At 52.7% G+C, this 19,256-nt stretch overlaps 1 protein-coding gene across 2 annotated transcripts in view; it reads left to right on the forward strand.

Annotated features, from left to right (window-relative positions):
- Positions 1-19,256, forward strand: part of CSMD1 (CUB and Sushi multiple domains 1) — a 980,559-nt gene that overhangs the window by 877,431 nt on the left and 83,872 nt on the right. For both annotated transcript variants that reach the window (XM_055136180.1, XM_055136183.1), the window contains exons 34-40: positions 3,189-3,392; positions 4,109-4,233; positions 5,205-5,301; positions 9,775-9,879; positions 16,692-16,810; positions 17,640-17,709; positions 17,792-17,908. In XM_055136180.1, the coding sequence (XP_054992155.1) occupies positions 3,189-3,392; positions 4,109-4,233; positions 5,205-5,301; positions 9,775-9,879; positions 16,692-16,810; positions 17,640-17,709; positions 17,792-17,908 (837 nt within the window). The remainder of the gene's footprint in view (positions 1-3,188; positions 3,393-4,108; positions 4,234-5,204; positions 5,302-9,774; positions 9,880-16,691; positions 16,811-17,639; positions 17,710-17,791; positions 17,909-19,256) is intronic.

Genomic DNA, 19,256 nt, shown 5'->3' on the forward strand with positions numbered 1-19,256 from the left:
AAAATATGGAAGAGCTCAAACAACATTCTCTCACAGAACACTCTTCCCATAGAACATTCTTTCACAGAATTTTCTCTCATACCCACAAAACATTCTCCCACAGAACATTCTCCCACAGAACAGTCTATCATAGAACATTCTGCCCAGGGGGAGAATGTTCTATGAGAGGGATAGAGTGATAGCACCGTGGGTAGGGCGTTTGCTTTGCAGGCGGCCAACCCAGGTTCGATTCCCAGTATCCCATATGGTCCCCTGAGCACAGCCAGGAGTAATTCCTGAGTTCAGAGTCAGGAGTAAACTCTGAGCATCGCCAGGTGTGACCCAAAAAGGCCAAAAAAAAAAAAAAAAGGAAGAAGAACATTCTGCCACAGAATGTTCACTTGTGATGAAATTGTGTTAGAGATGGCAAACCTTCACTTCAACACTTCAATATGACAATTCTACTTCCAGGACTTGATTCATCAAACTACCTTTGCATATTATGTCCCATTTGGCAAAAATATTTTACTTAAGGTAAAATATTTTATAATTGCTTAGATTTTGGTAACTGTTTTTAATGATATTAATTTAAATAGACTAAAAAGTTCACATTTTAATAAAAACAAATTTAAGAGACAGTTTAGCCAAATAAAACCCAATGTATATACAAAATAAAATGTATATACAAAATAAAAATTTATATAACATTTGTATATGTTATATAAATCTTGTGTTCCCATTTTATTTTGTTCATGTTATATTTACCTTTTCTAGGTATCTGATTTTCTTCATTTTCTATTAACTTTTAGTACTTTGACACAATTACATTTATTTTTAGATGTTTAACTCTATCAAAAGTTTTGATATTGCTCAAATTTTCTGAAACTGAAGACTTTTCCCTATTTATGGTTCACCTTTGTTTTGCATGCAACCTTGAAAACCCACCTCCCGAGCTGTCTCCGCCCTCCCAAGGCCCAGTGAGTTCTGGGGTGCAGCCTCTGTGGTTCTCAGGCTGTGGTGACTTCCAGACTCAGTTCTCCCCGAGGAGACCTCAGGGCAAACAATTCTTGAAACGTGCTTGCACCCACCTGCTTGCGCTGGCTGGTTCCCATCCGTAACATCTCCTCCTCACAGCTGCATGCTGCCCCAAACTGGCAAATGACCCGGCCATGCCACTTCTGAATCTTTTCCAATCACCTCTCTTGAAATTCACACCCACCAATATATTCCACTGCCGAAAGTTGCGATGTTCGGCAGACAGTGTGTGAAAAGGGGGGAGAGCAGGAAGGCCAGGAGAAGGCCCTCACTGACCTGTGGACGTCGCAGCTGCTGGTGTGGGTCGCTTTGGACTGAGATCAGTCACATCCCTGCACCTCACCTCTTTAGGCGAGCAGAGTAAGGGGCGGGCGTGTAGAGAGTGCGCTCTCCTGGAGGATGGAGGATGCGCTCTCCTGGGCTAGCACCCGGAAGGCAGGCGGCTCTGCGTCCCCACTGGGCAAGGACCACATCACACGCCTGCTCCGAGGTCTCCAGAATCAGACTCTGGAACTTCTTCAGCCCCTCATGCTCTGCCAGCTGTGTGCTGTGACCCGCCCCCCCGCCAGCCTCTGCTCTCTGGAATGTTCTAGAGTCCCAGCTGCTCCCCAGGGTGGGGTTCTCCTCCTTCCTGAACCTGGACCAGCCCTGAAATCCGCAAGCTGATCCCGAGGGTCGCACTGGACATGGAGTGTCTCAGACGGTGCCAAACTTTGTCGGTGTCCACTCAGGCCCACTGACCCCTCAGGAGAAGCTCCCCAGGGCACCTCTCTCCTCTGACGAAGCCTCAGGGGAGTCCAGAGGCCCTCCTGGGGAGCCGTCCATCCCTGTCCTTGTCCTCCCTGGCTGGTCCAACAGCAGCAAAGCCACTGCCAGGCTGCCAGCACCGCTGCTCCCGCCTCTTGTGGAGAAAGGGCTGGATCGTCTGGGTCAGCCAGGCATGGCCAAAGTGGACGCCGCCTGCTGCCCTCACGGCAGCCAGTGCCCTCTGCCCGAGGAGCATTTGGTCCTGATGCAGGGCTGCTGCCTCCTGGCGGCCTCCCCCCCATGGCACGGGACAGACACCACATGCCAGAGGGGCAGCCGCAGCGCCAGGAGGCCGCCACAGCACAGGGAGAAGCAGCCACACGCCCGCCACCCGCACCCCACAGGCCGCTTCGGCCCCCTCCGTAAGCCCAGGAGACCCCTGGGAGCCACAGCAGGTGCAAGGCCCCTGCAGTGGAGACGGCCTGGGGTGGTGCTCTCGGCCGTGAGCTCCCCAGGCCCGGAGCTGTGGGTTCTGTGTTGGACCAAGTGGGCAGCTGCCTCAGGGACTGCGGTGTCACCTCTGTGTGTTTGTGTGTGTGTGTGGTTGGGGGGAGGGGAAGACCAGTGGAATCGGCAGGGGAACAGCCGACACCCCAGTGGCCAGGACGGGCTTCTGCCTGCACGTGTCCTGCCAGCCAGGCCCGAGAGTTATTTATCGACAGTCAGCTCTGTTTCCCCCCCCACGCAAACGTGCAGGAATGCCCCGGTGAGACCCCAGCATGCCCTTTAACCCCAGTGTCCATGGGGGCCGGGTCTGTTTCTCCATCGCCAGTTACCGTACTCGGATTGGGGCAGAGGCTGTCTCTGGCCTATCCCCACAGCAGCCATGTGGACACAGGCGCCCCCTGTGGCCGCCAGGACTCGGTCCCTCTGAAGAAGCCCAGTTTTGTCCACTCTCCGGAGGCCTGAGTCACGTGGCCCCAGCCCCCCTGCAGCGGCCAGGCGGCCGTGCACCCTGCACGTTCCTGTGTGGGTAGACGGGTGCCCTCACTATCCGCAGCCTGTTCAGATGGGGTCAGACTCCTGTTTCCCGTGTCGTGTCCACAGCTGGACATCCATGCCCTGTCCAGCTGGACACCCATGTCCTACCCATAGTCAGATGCCTAAGCCCTGTTTTATGCCCACAGCCAGACACCTGTGTCCCATGTCCCACATCCTGTTTTCTGTCCACAGTTGGACACCCATGTCCCATGTCCCGTGTTCTGCCCACAGCCAGACACCCATGTCCTGTGTCCCGTGTTCTGCCCACAGTCGGACACCCATGCCCCATGTCCTGTGTTCTGCCCACAGTTGGACACCCATACCCCGTGTCCTGTGTTCTGCCCACAGCCAGACACCCATGTCCATGTCCTGTGTTCTGTCCACAGCCGTCCCCCGCACCAGTGACACCCAGTGCAGCTCGGTGCCTGAGCCCAGGTACGGCCGGAGAATCGGCCTGGAGTTCTCCGCAGGGTCCATCGTCCGGTTCGAGTGTAACCCGGGCTACCTGCTGCAGGGCTCCACGGCCATCCGCTGCCGGGCAGTGCCCAACGCCCTGGCCCAGTGGAACGACACGGTGCCCAGCTGCGTGGGTGAGTCTGTGTCTGTCCTCCTAATGCTGTGTCAAGAGCAACGACTTCCCCGCTGATCCCATAGCTGCAGCCAACCCCTCGAACCGCTGTCCCAGACACAGGCACCCCATTAACCCGTAGGGAGTGCCTGTCCCCCCCAGCACCTGCTAAGTGATGCCAGGGGCTGAGGACACGGTTCCATCTGGGGCCAGTCATCATCATGCAGATTCGCTGCTCCCGGTGGATGTCCTTGCGTCCCACTTAAATGCATGTGGGTGCAGGTTTGAAACGCGAGCAGCCCTGCAGCCTGAATGTGGATGGGCTGCAAGGGGTATCGCGCCTGCTTCCTTGGCCCCATTTGTATCATCGCTAGTTGCGTGTCTGCATATTGATGAGAAAATTGTGCCAAGTTCTTAGATTTTAACAGATAAGTCACCTGGACGGCTCCCGCCACCTCCTGTGTGGGTCGAGAGTCCTCTTGGAGAACTTTCTGAGGCTGCGCCTAACAGCCACTCTCTGGGGTCCTGGGAAGGACCTCAGCACCAAGACCCTTGGCATTGCTGATGGGACAAAGAACAGGCTCTGTTTTACCTTAGCTGGAAGGACATCGCAATTGTCCTGCTCCAGTGGTATTTCTCCTAACGCCGACACAGAGCAGAGCGGATGCACGGCTGTGTGTGTGCTGGTCGTGGGATCCCTCTGTGGCTTAGTCGATTGAACTTGACTTTGCTTCCTAGTTCCTTGCAGTGGCAACTTCACTCAGAGACGGGGAACCATCCTCTCCCCTGGGTACCCAGAGCCCTACGGGAACAACCTAAACTGTGTCTGGAAAATCATAGTCACTGAGGGGTCAGGAATTCAGGTGAGTGTGCTGGGGGTCCAGGAAAGTCTCCTTTCCTCCCTCCCTCCCTCCCTCCCTCCCTCCCTCCCTCCCTCCCTCCCTCCCTCCCTCCCTCCCTCCCTCCATTCCCTCCCTCTTTTCATCCTCCCCTTCCTCCCTCTCTCCCTCCCTCTGTCCCTCCCTCCCTCTGTCCCTCCCTCCATTCCCTCCTTCTCTCCCTCCATTCCCTCCTTCCCTCCCTCTCCCCTCCTCCCTCCTTCTCTTCATTCTGCCCTCCCTCCCTCTGTCCGTCCCTCCTCTTCCTTCCCTCCATTCCTTCCCTCCCTCTCCTCCCCTCCTCCCTTCCTCCCTCCCTCTGCTCCTCCCTCTCTCCCTACCCTCCCTCTTTCCCTCCTTCTGTTCCTTCCTTCCCTCCCTCCATCCCTCTCTCCCTCATTTCTTTCTTCCCTCCCTCCCTCCATTCCTCTCTCCCTCACTCCTTTCCCTCCCTTGCTTCCCTCCCTTCCTTTGTTCCCTCCCTCCTTCCTTCCCTCCCTTCCTCTTTTCTTTTCTCCCTCATATGCTTCCTTCCTTCGTGTCTTCCTTTTTCCTTTCTTCCTTCTCTCCTTCCCATCCCTCCTACTCCTTCTCTCCCTCACTTCCTTTCTTCCTTCCTTCCCAAATTTTCTTTCTCTTTAGCTTTCTTCCCTTCTTTTTCATTTTTATATTGGTCATTTTAAGTGTCCATCATTCCCGTGTGTCTTTTCTTCCATCCCTGCAAAGTGCTTCTAACCATCTCTGTGGTTCGGGAAGAAGGTAATAATTCCCCCCCCCCCATAAAATCTATCCCAGTCCTCGTAGGCTTCATTTGTAGACTATGGCTGTCTTGCCAGGGTTCCCTACAATCTTGCGCTTTCTTTACAGAGCTGCAGTCAGTGCCACGGCACCCCCTCCTGATTCATCCAAATCCTTTAAACCCCAAACAAACAGTAACGCTCCTTCTCGCCTGCTAGATCCAGGTGATCAGCTTCGCCACGGAGCAGAACTGGGACTCTCTGGAGATCTACGACGGGGGAGGCCTGTCCGCCCCACGGCTGGGGAGTTTCTCAGGTGAGGGTGAGGCCGAGGCGCGGTGCCTGCAGCGTGGGCAGCTCCAGGCCTGACCTGGGAGCCCTGCCCTGTGACAGGCAGCCGGCCGGGAATGGTGGCCGGCATGGGGACACGGAGCCCCTGGTTTCCAGCCCCGCCTCGTGCCCCGTGGGGGTCCGGGACCACCACTCACTCCCGCTCTCACACTCTCCCCTCGCCTTCCCTTGTGAGCATATTCCAGCCTAGGCCACGGGCCTCAGTGCCGAGCTGACGGGACCTGGGTTCTCTTGTCCTTATTCACCGATGTAACATTCCGGGTTGTCTGGCGTCTCCGTCTGCCCCAACCCTCACACCAGATTCACATCATTCCCCTCTGGCCTGAGCCTGTTTCTGGGTCTGTCTGACCTCCACGGGGGGGGGGGGGGCGGGGAGGCGGGGGACTTTCCCCCTCCTCGCCCCACCTCTGCCCTGTGCTGCCCTGGAGGCCCCGTACCTCTGAGCACCTTCAGGGTCTTGCAGCTGGTCTCGGGGAGCCAGGAGAGAAGGGCACAGCCCCACGCCGCCAGAGACCAGGGAAGCTATGGCCACTGGAATCCCCTTCCCTGTGCTGCTTCCACCTCTGGGGCCTGGACATCTGATGGCCCGTCTGCACCGGCTCCCTGAGCACTCAGTGTGAACCCCACCTCCTCCCCACCAGCTGTGCCGCCAGCACTCAGGTCTGGGCAGGGGGCTCTGGAAGGAACTGGCACACCTCCAGTGCACTCTCAAGCTTCCTTCCTTAAAGTGGTGGCACCACCGGCTCCCACCGAGGATGCCGGAACCTCCCCTCACGCCCCGCCTTTGTCGAAGACCTAAGCTGGCAGCTGGCAAACACGGCCACCAGAGGCCTTTCCTAAGACCAGGCTGCAGACATGTGTGCAGACAGCAGGACCATGAGTGGCACCGAGCAGGGCTGCAGGGCGGGGAGAGCTGCGGGCAGGCACAGCTGCTTCCTGGGCGGCACTTCTCCTGGCCACGTGCATCTGCACGAGTGCCCTTTCTGAGGTCTGTGTTCCTCCCGGATGCCCTGCCCCATCTCCCAGCACACCCGTCGTGTGGGGGGTTGGAAGGGCACCCTCCACTCTCCGTCTGTGGGTCACGCCCGGCTTTCCTTCTCCCGAGGGACCTGCACCCTCTCAGCGTCTCGGTCTGACTTCCTGCTTCCTCTCCGGGCTATGGAAGCACAGCGGGAGGCTGGGCAGACTCTCCCTCCCTCCCGTACATGTGCACACGTGTGTGCGTGTGTGTGCGTGTATGTGTGTGTCTGTGTGTGTGTGATTCTGTTTCCTAGCTCGGCATCTAGGCTGCGTTTCTAAATATCATAATAAGCCCACATCTGGGTTTCTAAATATAGTCAATACTCTTCTCCCCTTAAAAGATCCAAAGCTTCTTGGACATGTGTTGATCCAAGGTGCTGGTGGGGAAAATTTGCAGAATGAAATAGTATGAACCGGAAACCTTCAAACCCGTGCTGCCGTCATCACATACATTCTCACTAGCAGGCTACAAGCATGGGAACCATTTCTCCTGAGCCATGCAAAGCTGCCACCTTGGAGGAGGGTGGCGTTGGACCACAATCATTTGCAGCTTTCTGTGTCAGGCACTGATTGTTATGTGGGGTCACTGGATACTGAGTCATACACAGACTGACCTCTGTATATGTGCAGCGTGTTCTTATCATGCATGTGCATTGTCTACTAGTCATCATGCATGTGCATTTGTACTGATCTTCATGCACATGAAGGAATGCACTGGCCACAATGTATGTGCTTTGCATAAGAAACACCACACATGTGCTTTGTGTGCCAGTCACAGCACTGTCAAGCACTTACATGTGTGCATTGGATACTGATCATCATATCTGTGTAATGTGTACTGATCATCATGTGTGTACATGTGTGCTGACAACCATACATGTGCATTCTATGCTGATCATCATACATGTGCATTAGGTACTAATCATCATGCCTGAGCACTGTGTGCTGGTCATCATGTGTGTGCATCGTTGTGCTAACTGTACATGTGCATTGCGTGCTAATCATGTGTGTTGACCTTCATACATGTGCATTGAGTTCTGGTCATCATGTGTGTGCATTGTGCACTGATAGTCATCCATGTGCATTGTGTATGGATCACACATGTGCATTGTGTACCGATCATCATACGTGCATATTATGGTGACTGCCCACCAGCCAGGCTGAGATTCACCAGGGAGTCCCAGGGGACCTTCTCCCTTTGGCCCCGCCCCAGTGGTGGCTTTCCAGGGGCCAGGACACACCCAGTGATGCCCAGCGGGTCAGGGGCAGCTGGGCTCAAACCAGAGTTGACGGGAGCAAGGAAAGCTGCTTCACCCTCCACTATCTCCCAGTGGAAACTGTTTTTCCTTATTTTTTAAATTGAATCACAATGAGAAAAACAGTTACAAAGATGTCTGTGACCCAGTTTCAGTCCCTGTTTCATCATCCGTCCCTTCACCAGTGCACATTTCCCACCACCAGTGTCCCCAGTTTCCCTCCAGGCCCCTCCCCCAGCCTGCCTCCGTGGCAGCACTTTCCTTCTCTCTCTGTCTCTCTCTCTCCCTCCCTCCCCTCCTTCCCTCCTCCCCCCCTCTCCTTTTGGGCCTTATGGTTTTCAATACAGGCACTGAGAGGTTGTCATGTTTATCTCTTTAACTACCTTCAGCACTCAGTTCTCTTGAGAGATGTTCTAAGAAATACACATTAGAATTTCACAAGAGGTTGACATTATGTCTACAATTTACTCATAATTTGAATAAAATAAGTTTGAACAAATCATATATATATATATATAAATTAGAGGTGGGTGGGATGATAAAGCGCTATACTATCCAGAGATAAGGGGGTATTTTGTGTTCCATATTTGCAACTTACTAATTAACTTAGAAAGTACTTATTGTAAAGGAAAATGATTGCTATGGAACCAGTGAAAATAATTTCCAGCCACAAAACTGTTCTAAAACAATCAATATTTTTATACTTTTTGAAAAAGCATTGTCACTTCAGAGTGTCGATAGAGAAGCTACTAAAGTCACTTCCTGGGGCTGGAGCGATAGAATAGTGGGTAGGGCGTTTGCCTTGCACGCAGCTGACCTGGGTTCAATTCCCAGCATCCCATATGGTCCCCTGAGCACCGCCAGGAGTAATTCCTGAGTGCAGAGCCAGGAGTAACCCCTGTGCATCACCAGGTGTGACCTAAAAAGCCAAATAATAATAATAATTTGAATAAATAAAATTTTTTTAAATGTTTAACTCACTTCCTGCCATGGAGTGGGCACAGCCAAGGAAAAGTAGTTGCTGCAGACCCGCATTTCTGGAGAAGGCCCTACAGCTGCTCACATCAAGGCTTTGAGTTTCTGTGTGACTCGCCCTGGTGTGAGCTGGTGGGACTCTCTTCTGGAAACTGGCAACTCAGAGGTTGTGCGTGCCAGCTTGTTGAGGGCGGGCGCAGGTGGGCACTGGGAGTGGGACCTGAGAGACGGCAGCAAAGAGAGCAGACAGGCCAGGGTGCCAGCGGGTGGCAGAGGCTGAGAACAGAGACTCTTTCCCGGGCAGGCGGGAGCTCGTGGCAAGGTCTGGCACAGAGACTGTACTGGGCACCTTCATCCAAGAGACTGGCTTTGCCGGGTGCCATGGACACAGGGCCCTGTCCTGTGGATGGTGCAGTGGAGCCCACAGTAGGACAGAGAGTGAGGGCCCTAGTGCCTGCCGTGTCTCCAGGAGGGTCCCCTCGTGTCCCATCTCGGGTGCAAATGCACTGCTGTCAGTGTGTCTTCTGGTGCTTCTCCCTGGCAGCCTCTCGGCCCCAGGCCCGGGCCCAGCCCATAAACCTCCCCTTGGCTCCCGTCCGGGTGTGTCCGCCAGAGAGACTCGCTCCTGGTTGCCTAGAAGCATTTCCCCTCGGCCCCAGCAGAGCCTCCCTGTGCCCGCGTCCCGGGCTCCGTGAGTGGCTGGGCATGTGGCTCCAGGTCAGGGCACTGCAAGTGCGGGAGCGTCTCCCAGTGCTCAGGGTACCTGCTCTCCCGCATGGAGTGGACACGGCAGATCTGAGGGCTCTCAGTGTCCAAAGCCACCCATCCAAGGATAGCTTTAGGTCAGCGAGCACAGTCCGACTACTGCCCAGCTCTGCCTCTTCAGCCTAGTCAAGGCAGAAAAGCTTTTCATAGCGACAGTGATTGCATCGCTCGTGGGAATCGATGTACAAATCTCGTGATGTCTGGGAAGGTGGGGAGGAAAACTGTGTTCTATGGCGGTGCGATCGGGAGGGTTACCTGTGCTTGGAAGGGGCACTCGAAGGGGAGCGGTGGTCAGGATGGGAGCAAATGCTCGGGTGGATTAGAGGCAGAGACCCCCAAAAGCGTCCCTCGAGCACCCCCTCTGCCCCCGTGAGAGCAGGGGCAGTGCGTGTGCAGGGCTGAGCCTGCCTTCTCTCCTGCAGGGACCACGGTGCCCGCGCTACTCAACAGTACCTCCAACCAGCTCTACCTGCACTTCCAGTCGGACATCAGCGTGGCGGCCGCAGGCTTTCACCTGGAATATAAAAGTAAGGACCGCTGGGCTGCGTCCACCCACGGGCGCCCCTCATTACTCGGGGGAATCCTGGTGTTCTGAAACTGTGTCTGGAAGTTGCCTGAAGTTGGGCCACATGGAAGCTCTGTTAGCTCTGTTTTGTAAAAGACAAGGGAAGAAGGGACGCAGACCGTCGTTCCGGGAGGGGGCTCGGTGTCTGCTGGCTTTGCGTGCTGCGTTCCAACATGCCCCAAAGTGGCCGCCAGGGACAGCATTAGTTCTCGTGAGTGATAGCGAATGTCTGTGTTACGCTCCAAAAACACAGGCGCCTTCCGATGGAGGGGCACGTGCCTCCCCGTCTCGGTCCCGTGCTGTGAGGATCGCCTCATTTTAATTGGGAAAAGGGATGGTGGAGGAGACTAACCTTTTACAAACGGATGAGAAGCCAAGTTAATGGGCTGATGAATGAATGACAAAGGTCAATTATTAAGTCTTCTACTAGCTGTGATTATGCAGGTAAACCTTGTGAAAGCAAAGTAAGAATTTCCAATGAGAGTGAAGTTTATTTTAGGACATGTTTTCAAGCACGAAAAAAAAAATGCTTAATGTTGATATTCATCTCCTTTAATAAGCAGTTGCAGATAAGCAAATACAAGGATAAGCTTTAATAAGTGATCCTTTGAATTGAGATAAACAGTTTGCAGGGATATAAATGCATGCATACTTTTCTGAAAGGCCAGAATTCCAGCTGATGATAAATATTCTGGAGCAGACGCAAACCCCAGAGCTGTTTCACATTCTGGTTAAATTTCCTTACTTATTACAGGCATTTGTATGCATGTTTATTCCAATTTATTTGAATAGGGCTTCTTCAGTGACAGTGTAAAATGGTATCGTGGATGTTATTTATGTGGGCCATGTCTGGAAAAAATCTGCTGCTTGGATGCATTCTGTGAACATCTGTAGACAAGAAACCATAAAGCTTATTTATGATGGTGATAATAAATTCTCTAATATTTTTAGCAGTGGGGGAATGGATGGGTGTTCTTATCTCTTTTCCTCAGTTATCTTGTCCTTTTTGCCTTCTCATTCGCTCCTCACCCAACGAGGTGCTTGTGAAATAATTAGTCTCTGGTTATTATTGGGCACAGTTATTTACATGCTCACATGAGCTTCAGCTTTGACAAGTTATGATGGACCACTTACCCTGAGGTCCCGCCAGTGAGCACCATTCCAAGAGAGGCTCTGACATGCTCTCGGAGAACCAAGCTTACTCAGTAATCAGTGGTCTTGCTGAATCGCTTTCTAATCAATTGGCCTTTGCGTCGTATTTCTATCTCTTGTCTTTTCCTCCACTCCTGTGTACTGTCGTACTTGTCTCCCTGCCTATTTCTTTGTGTCTGAGTTTCAGATGTGGATAGTAGAGTGTTTGTGGAATTAGCCAGGTTAAGACCAACAGCAGACAGCAGGCCAAGTAGGCGGCCCGGAGCAAGAAGTCCGATACTTGAACTGCAGCCGTAGTTTTGCATCTATCAAACCTGAACAGCGACCCCAGTCTGCACATCTGAAGTCCCTGGTTCTCCGCTGAGGAGTGCATCGTGCAGGAGTCAAGAGGCAGGGCCTGGCGAGTTCCTCACGGCTTCAGCCTCATTTTGCTCAGAACAACCTGCCCTGAGGTCCTGCAGGTCTTGGAGTAGGAACAGAGCAGGGCACATCTGCAGCCCTCCTAGATCTGTTCCTATAGGAATCTCATGGCACGTCTGAACTGAGCTGCATGGTGCCCAGCTCACCAGGTTACGGGGGCCCCAGCTCTGAGGGACAGGAGGACTTGGACGGAGATCTGGTCCTCCTCAGCTCCACAGAAATGTTCCCCTTTTCCTTTAGGGAAATGCAGGCAGTGCCCTGAGAATCACCACAGCGCATTGTTCCCCAGGCCCTGGGGGCTTCTCAGACAAACACCCCCTTTCACCGCAAGGTATAAGTGGCAAAAAGGTTCACGAGACCAGCAGGGCTGAAGGACAATGGCACATGTGTGCTCAGGATCAACTCCTGCCACCCAAGCTCAAGGGGGCACCTCCGGATGCTGAATTCGGGGTTCTCACTGTTCCTCATCTTAGCATGTTACTCGGGGGTCTCGCTGGCCCCCATCTTAGTGTGTAACTCAGGGGGTCTTGCTGGCCCCCATCTTAGTGTATAACTCAGGGGTCTCACTGGACCCCATCTTAGCGTATAACTCGAGGGTCTTGTTGGTCCCCATCTTAGCGTGTAACTCCAGGGTCTTGCTGGCCCTCAACTTCTTAGGATGAAACTCAGTGGAGATCCTGGAAGCACGCAAGCTAAGGGGGCGAAGGCTGTGCTCCTTCTGGAAACACCCGAACCACAGAGCCAATACTGGGCTCTCGTTGGCAGCTGTGTGTTGTTTATATCACACACATGCATCAAGGCACAAGCGTGTGCCAAGGCTTGCTTGGAAGACGGTATGAGAGTGTTTCTATTTGGCCTATTTATAGTTTATGATTTCCACCTTTTCCCACCAGCTTTTGGTTAAATTGGATCTTTTTTATTGCTCCTGTTCATCTCCACTTACAGACTTATTAGTTCAAACAATAAAATTTTAATGACCTCCCTAACATTTAAAATATGCATCTTGGATGTAGCTCACCTTGAGATGAGACTGCTCCCCTCTGAGTGCAGTGGAACAACTACATGACGCGCTCCTGCCTTTCTCCTCTCTTCCTGGCTGCGATTGTGGTTCTTATTTACGTCTCACCTTAAGTAAGCCTCCATGCCCACCATTTTGCTGTTCGGGGTTTGAGACAATGGTCTTTTCGAGTGGTTAAAAATAGAACTGTCCTGTGTGCTCCCCCTCATCTTACCATCTCTGGGGATCTTTCTTTATTGGATAAATCCAAGTCTCTGTCTAAATTCTTTCCTGTTTTGAAAACTAATTTCCTTGACTATTTCTTATCCTTTGGGAGAAAAATAAAGTCTCTCGAAATTGCTTTTCTGAGGAAAAGTCATCACTTCCCTCTTCAATTTGGAGTTTTTGATGCCTTTTACTGAGATAACAGTGGTCTGTAAGTGGTGGAAGATGCCTGTGCTCAGTGGAACAGGCTGGTTGAAAGCCCATCCCACTGTTAGTTTATGCTATAGTTCATGATGAGAAGTCAGCTGTATCTTTTATGTCTGATGCTTTTGACCCTTTTCTCTGGCTTATTTACTCCAATATTTTGTCCTTCATCTTACCAAGTCAACCATGATGTATCTGTATGTGTGTTGGTGTGTATGTGTGTTTTTTTGATGCTCATGGATTTGTTATTTCTGGTCTTTTATAGTTCATAAAAAAATTCTTGTTCATTATTGTCCCAGATGTTCCTTCTTTCCTTTCTCCTTTTCTACTAGCTCTGGGTTTCCATTTCTATCCCTATTAAACCGTTAGATACTGTTTCACAGTTACCATTGCTCAGCTCAATTTTGATTCACTCTTCTCTCTTTATGTTTGTGTCATGATATTAACTTTCTTTAAGGGTTCTGGTTCTTTCCTCTGCCATATCAGTTCTTTCATTGGTGAATGCTTCATCTCTGACTGTTAGATGTTCCCCGGGGAATTTTCCTTTGATTCTTTCTCTTAATTCTTGCCTCACTAAGTTGTTCCATGTCTTCACAGAGGCTCTCTTTCCACTAGATCTTTGAGCCTTGTGTCAGTCTCATGACCAGTTTGATATTCCTGACATCAGTCTCCTGTTCAGACATGTGAGATTAAGCAAATATGAACATGGCCAGGTGTGGTTCTGACACCTCGTCTCCGGGCAGACAGCATCCTCTTGCATTCACATGTACCTCGCATGTCTTTGCTGTCAAAGCTAGAGGTCAGGGGTAGGAGTGCAGAGTCGCTGCTGGCACCAGACGGACCTGGGCTCACTCAGCCGTCTGTGGGCTCACAGAAGCTGAACTGGGCTGAGTTCTGAGCTTGCTGCGGGCTTCAAACTATTCTCACGTTGGCCTGACATGCCGGACACTTACTCCGAATATTCTCAGTGTCCACAGTCTATCCTGAGCCCGGGAGAGGAAGCACAGGGGGGAGGACAGTGGTCTTGCATGCAGATGGCCTGGATTTGATCCCAGGTCTCTTGTGCGGTCTCTGAGCTCTGCCAGGTGTGATCCCCGGGCACAGAGCCAAGAGGAAGCCCCGAGCACTGCCAGGTGTGGCTCCAACGCCAAAAGGTGAATTCAAAGCAGCTGACCTCCAGCTGGTCGTGACTATGAAGCATCTGGTCAGAGGCAGTGTCTAGCCTCAGCCTCACACACCCCCATTGTGTGTCCCATGCAGGAAACCCCCAGGGCTCAGGCACCCTGCTCTTCTGAGAGTGGCTCTCCCCACCTCACGGTTGCCTTCTGGGGCCGGCGGGCTCTCCCTGCAGCTGTTCCTAGCAAGACTCTCTGACTGCCCCCCTCAGAACGAAAGAGGCTCAGCTCATGCCAGCTCGGCCCTGCCCACGCAGAGCTTCTCATCTGTAACCTGCTCCTGCCCCACCACAGCTCTGGGCCTGGGCATGGGAGTTGCACTGTCTGTCCCGGGGGTCTTCATGCTCGTGTTCTGTTCTTGGTTCCAGCACTGAATCCCCCGGTCTTGCAAGAGAGTCTGTGTCAGGCATAGGGACGCCTTCTCGCTGGCCTCTGAGGACTAGAGGCCTCTTCTCAGCTAGTGGCTGCTGAGACGTTAGTGTTTGAGGTTCTGACATGTGTGTGTGAGAGAGAGAGTTAGTGGATGTGTTTGAGTGGATGTGAAGGTGTGTGTGAGTGAGTGTGTTAATGAGTGTGTTTGAGAGTCTATGTGTGAGAATATGTGTGAATGTGAGAAGTATGTGTGTATGAGAATGTGTGAATATGTATGAGAGCATGTAAGTGTCAGTCTGTATGAGTGTGATTTGTGTGATTGAGACTGAGTGTGAGAGAGCATGTATAAGTATGTGAGTGTGTGAATGTATATGAGAATGTGTGCAAGTGTGAGAGTTTATGTGATTTGTGTGAGAATGTGTGAGTTGTGATAGTGTATGAGTGTGTGTGAGTGTGAGTCCGTGAGAGGGTATCAGAGTCTGTGAGAGTGTATTAGAGTCTATGAATGTGTGTGAAAGTGTATTTGTGTGAAAGTATGAGCTAGTGTGAGTGTGTGAGAGTGTGAGTTTTGTGAATATGTGAGTGTGTGAGCATGTGTGAGTGTGTGCGTGTGTGAGTGTGCATGAGTCTATGTGTGAGAGAGTGAATTTGTGAGAGTGTGTGAGTGTGAATATGTGAAGCATGTGAGTGTATGTGAGATTATCTGTGAATATGTGAGTGCGTGAGTGTGTGAATAAGTGAAGCATGTGAATGTGTGTGAGTGCGTGAGAGTGTGTGTGAATATGTGAAGCATGTGAGTGTGTGTGAGCATGTGTGAGTGTGTTAGTGTGTGTGTGTGAATCCTCTTTCCTTCCTGCACTCAGAGGGCTCTCTCGCATCCCCTGGACGAAGGTGTTCTTTTTCACCGTGCTGTTGCCGGGAGCCTGTACCTCAGGCCCTGCTGGGTCAGAGCCCAGTGGCCCTTCTTCTCAGCTGGAGCGGAGGGGCGGGCTGCTTTGCTTCCTCGGGTTCAGGATAGAAATATGTGAGCGCGGAGCTCGCTTGTACGTGTGAACCGTGGGCTCACTTTTCAATGAGAGCATTTATCCAGCCACTTATCCAAGACACACGATTTTAAACAGGTGCTGTAGGGTTCTTCACGATTTAGGGAAATTTAAGAGAGGGGTGAGGATAAATTGTGAAGTCAAGTTGGACTTATATTTACATTTTAAATAAAGCATTAGCAACATAAGCCAGATGGGCCTTTTCTTTTCATTGTTAATTACTCCCCATTTAAAGAGGGCCTGAAATAGAAATCTGATTTATACATATGGCGATGCTTCCTTGAGGATGACACTTTTCATTATTAAATCTCTTTTCAATTAAATTCCACTACTGTTGTGATTTAGCTTGTCTTAGTAAGTTGGAAGATACTTAATTTCTGGGTCCACGGTGAGCCGTAGCGACCCCTTCACACTGCATCTCTCCCAGCTAATGCATAAACTCAGCGACTGTGTCTGAACCACTGGTGTGTGGGTCTCTGAGCCCAGACAAGCCTGTCTCTGGGGTCACTGCCCTACTCAAGAGGTATTTTCCCAGCAGCCACATTTGAGCCACAGCAGAGTTTAAGTGTTTCTGTGATCTCTAAGCTGTAAGACTTGACCCCTAAGAAGACCGGGATCGAGCTGGAGAAGCTCCTTCTCGCATTTGAGATCTCCGGTGGAGCAGGAGGCCTGCTATCATCCCTGACGTCGCAGAGACATCCGGCCTGCTTTCGCATGGGCACTTAGCAGAGAGGAGCTTCTGGTGGGAGGCTGGGACGGCCCTGCAGCCTGCTAGGAGAGGGAGGAAGGAAGGAGAGAAAGACAGACAGGACCCAGCTATAGAGAATAATTCTGGGAAAGGTGGGAAGGAGCTTGAACTGGTGCTTGGTACACATGAGAAAAAGGAAGGATGGAGGAAAGGAAGCGTGGAAACTCTCACCGGGAGGGTGGTCATCCTTTACCAGGGAGAGTAAAAGGAGATTTTATTCTTACACTTTGGCACACTAGTAAATTCAATGCGCTAATAATCGAAGGGATCATTACGCCTTAAAATATAATCCCATCACTCCCTGTTTCGTCCGATTTGTCGAGCTCACATTTCCCTGTGAATTCAGGCGTGGCGACGTGGCCTGGTCTGCCTCAGGCACAGGTCAGACCTTCTAACGTGAAGCACCGCGGTGCCTCGTGTCTGCCCTTGCTCCCACAGCCGTGGGCCTCGCTGCCTGCCAGGAGCCTGCCATGCCCAGCAACGCCATCAAGACGGGCGACCGCTACATGGTCAACGACGTCGTGTCCTTCCAGTGCGAGCCCGGCTATACGCTGCAGGTGGGTGCGTGGGACACCGGCCCCCAGCCCGCTGACCACTCACACCTCTGCTCTAGGCAAGTGCTCGGTGCACCGTGCTCCCACACATGTTCCATGAACATACACCCTCAGTGCAGCAGCTAAGCCTCTCCTTTCACTCCAGAGTCTGCCTCCGCGTGGGGGCACAGGACCCCCAGGCTCCACTCCCCCCACCCAGAGCCCCACTCTGGGCACCTGGTGAGCTGGGGTCAGCACGAGAGTCTCCCAGACTATCTCAGAGCTTTGCTCAAGAACTGGTAAAGGGGAAGCAGCGTGTGTCTTTCTGTTTTATTTACCTCCTGGTTGCAGAGGATAATTTTACTCCAGAATCCTTTTTCTACCACTTGGAAAAAATTCTTGTCTCGTATCGACAGAGACCCAAGAGGGCTTGGCCAAGTTGTTGCACAAGGCCAGGAAATTAGTGAGTCCGCTGCTTCCCCCATGGGGCCCCAGGAAGCTGTGCCCTTAGCCTGGGACACAGCACCCAGGAAGCCGTGCCCTTAGCCTGGGACACAGCACCCAGGAAGCCGTGCCTTTATCCTAGGACACAGCACCTGTACTGTTTCAGGGGAACTTTGGTCGGGCGCAGCTCTGACCCCCTCCCATGCACACATCCCTGGGCCATCAAAGGTCATCAGACCCTCCACCAGGGTCAGCAGCTCGAGGGCTCCCCCAGCTGGCAGAGCCTGGCAGTGACTGTAGGTGTGGGTCTGTGTCCATCCCGGTATGGTCTCTGGCTCTGGGTCGGCCTCTCTGTCATACCCGGAGGGGGCCCGTGGGGCCACCCTGAGCCCACCTGTTCCCCCCACAGGGCCGCTCCCACATCTCCTGCATGCCGGGGACCGTCCGCCGCTGGAACTACCCGTCTCCACTCTGCATCGGTAGGGACATGCTCCCCACCTCCTCCGCCTGCCCCTGTGCCCCCGAGGGAGCCCCCAGCTTAGTGCCCTGGTCTTTCTGCAGCCGCCTGTGGAGGGACGCTGACCAGCCTGGGCGGCGTGATCCTGAGCCCCGGCTTTCCCGGCGCGTACCCCAACAACCTGGACTGCGTCTGGAGGATCTCGCTGCCCGTGGGCTACGGTGAGTGCCCGGGGTCAGCGCCGAGTGCTGCAGGGTCTGTCCGGCGGGAAGGGGTGAGGTCACAGAGTCCAGAGAACGGGACTGGCAGAAGCTCAGTCCAGCTGAGCCCTCCACAAGCAAAGTCCAGCATGATGGAAGGACGCGGTGGGCACGTGGCCCTGTCCTCTCTGGCCTGCCCTCACCCGTCTCAGCCCAGGATGGCCGCTGCCTGCGAGTACATGCAGGACGTGCACGCCTTCTCCAGTCTGCTGCTCTGCCCCCGTGTCTCCCGAGGGCCGTGACCCTCATCAGGACGGTGGTCTTCGGCTCTGTCAGGCCTTGCAGGACCCCCAGCTTCCACTCACCACCTCAGTTCCAAGTGATGGCTCAGGACACCCCTGCAAGCATCCCGGCACTGAGGTGTGAAGCGGGCCATGTGCCTGCAAGCAAAGGCCGTTGGTCATACGGGCACATGCGTGTGCAGGTGTGCAGACACAGGGAAGATGTCGTGACTCCTAATTGTTACCAGCTCTGTGCGCTTTTTCCTGGGTCGCTTACACATCTGCAGACACGTGTTCATCTGTGTGTTTATGTGAGTGTGTGCATGCATGTGTCCATGTGTGTTTTGTGTGTATGAGTGAGTGTGCATGCCTGTGTACATGTGTCTGCTTGTGTTTATGTGCATGTGACTATGCATGTACTGTGTCTGTATTTACTTGTGTATCCATGACTATATATTTATGTGCCCATGTACATCGTGTGCATGCGTATATGCCCTCATGTGTACACACGTGTTGCTTATGACAGGATATGTGTGCAAGTGTATGTGTGTCTGTGAGCATGGGGTTCCATGTTTGTACATGTATGTGCACTATGTTTGCACACATGTGTGAGGGTGTATATGTGTCCATGAGCTTGCACGTGCCATGTTTACCCTGTGAATATGTAGGTATGTGTGTTGTTGTGTGTTATAATTATGTGTGTAGTATACTGCTGTGCCATGCCTACACATGTCTAGTTTAGGCATTTATGTGTCTGTGAGTTTGTGTCATGTTTGCACATATATGTCCACTCATGTATTATCTATGTGTGCTGTGTTTACAAGTGTGTAGCATTGGGCGAGTGTTATGTTTACATGCATGCTCTCTTTTCATGTATGTGTATGCGTGTTCACACCGGAGACTAAGGTCTCCCCACCCCTCTCCAGTCGTCTCTGGACTCCCTGCTGCCCCAGTGGGATGGGGAGCAGGGACGCTGAACTGTCCAGCTCTGCCTTCTTGAGTGCCGGCATTGCCCTTGTTCTGCTGCATGTGAGGATGGGTCATGGCTGGCCGCCCGGTGTCAGGAACGCGGCCACACGAGGCTCCCA

The sequence above is a fragment of the Sorex araneus genome, chromosome 1 (genome assembly GCF_027595985.1).
Source record: "Sorex araneus isolate mSorAra2 chromosome 1, mSorAra2.pri, whole genome shotgun sequence".
In the NCBI taxonomy this organism is placed as follows: Eukaryota; Metazoa; Chordata; class Mammalia; order Eulipotyphla; family Soricidae; genus Sorex; species Sorex araneus.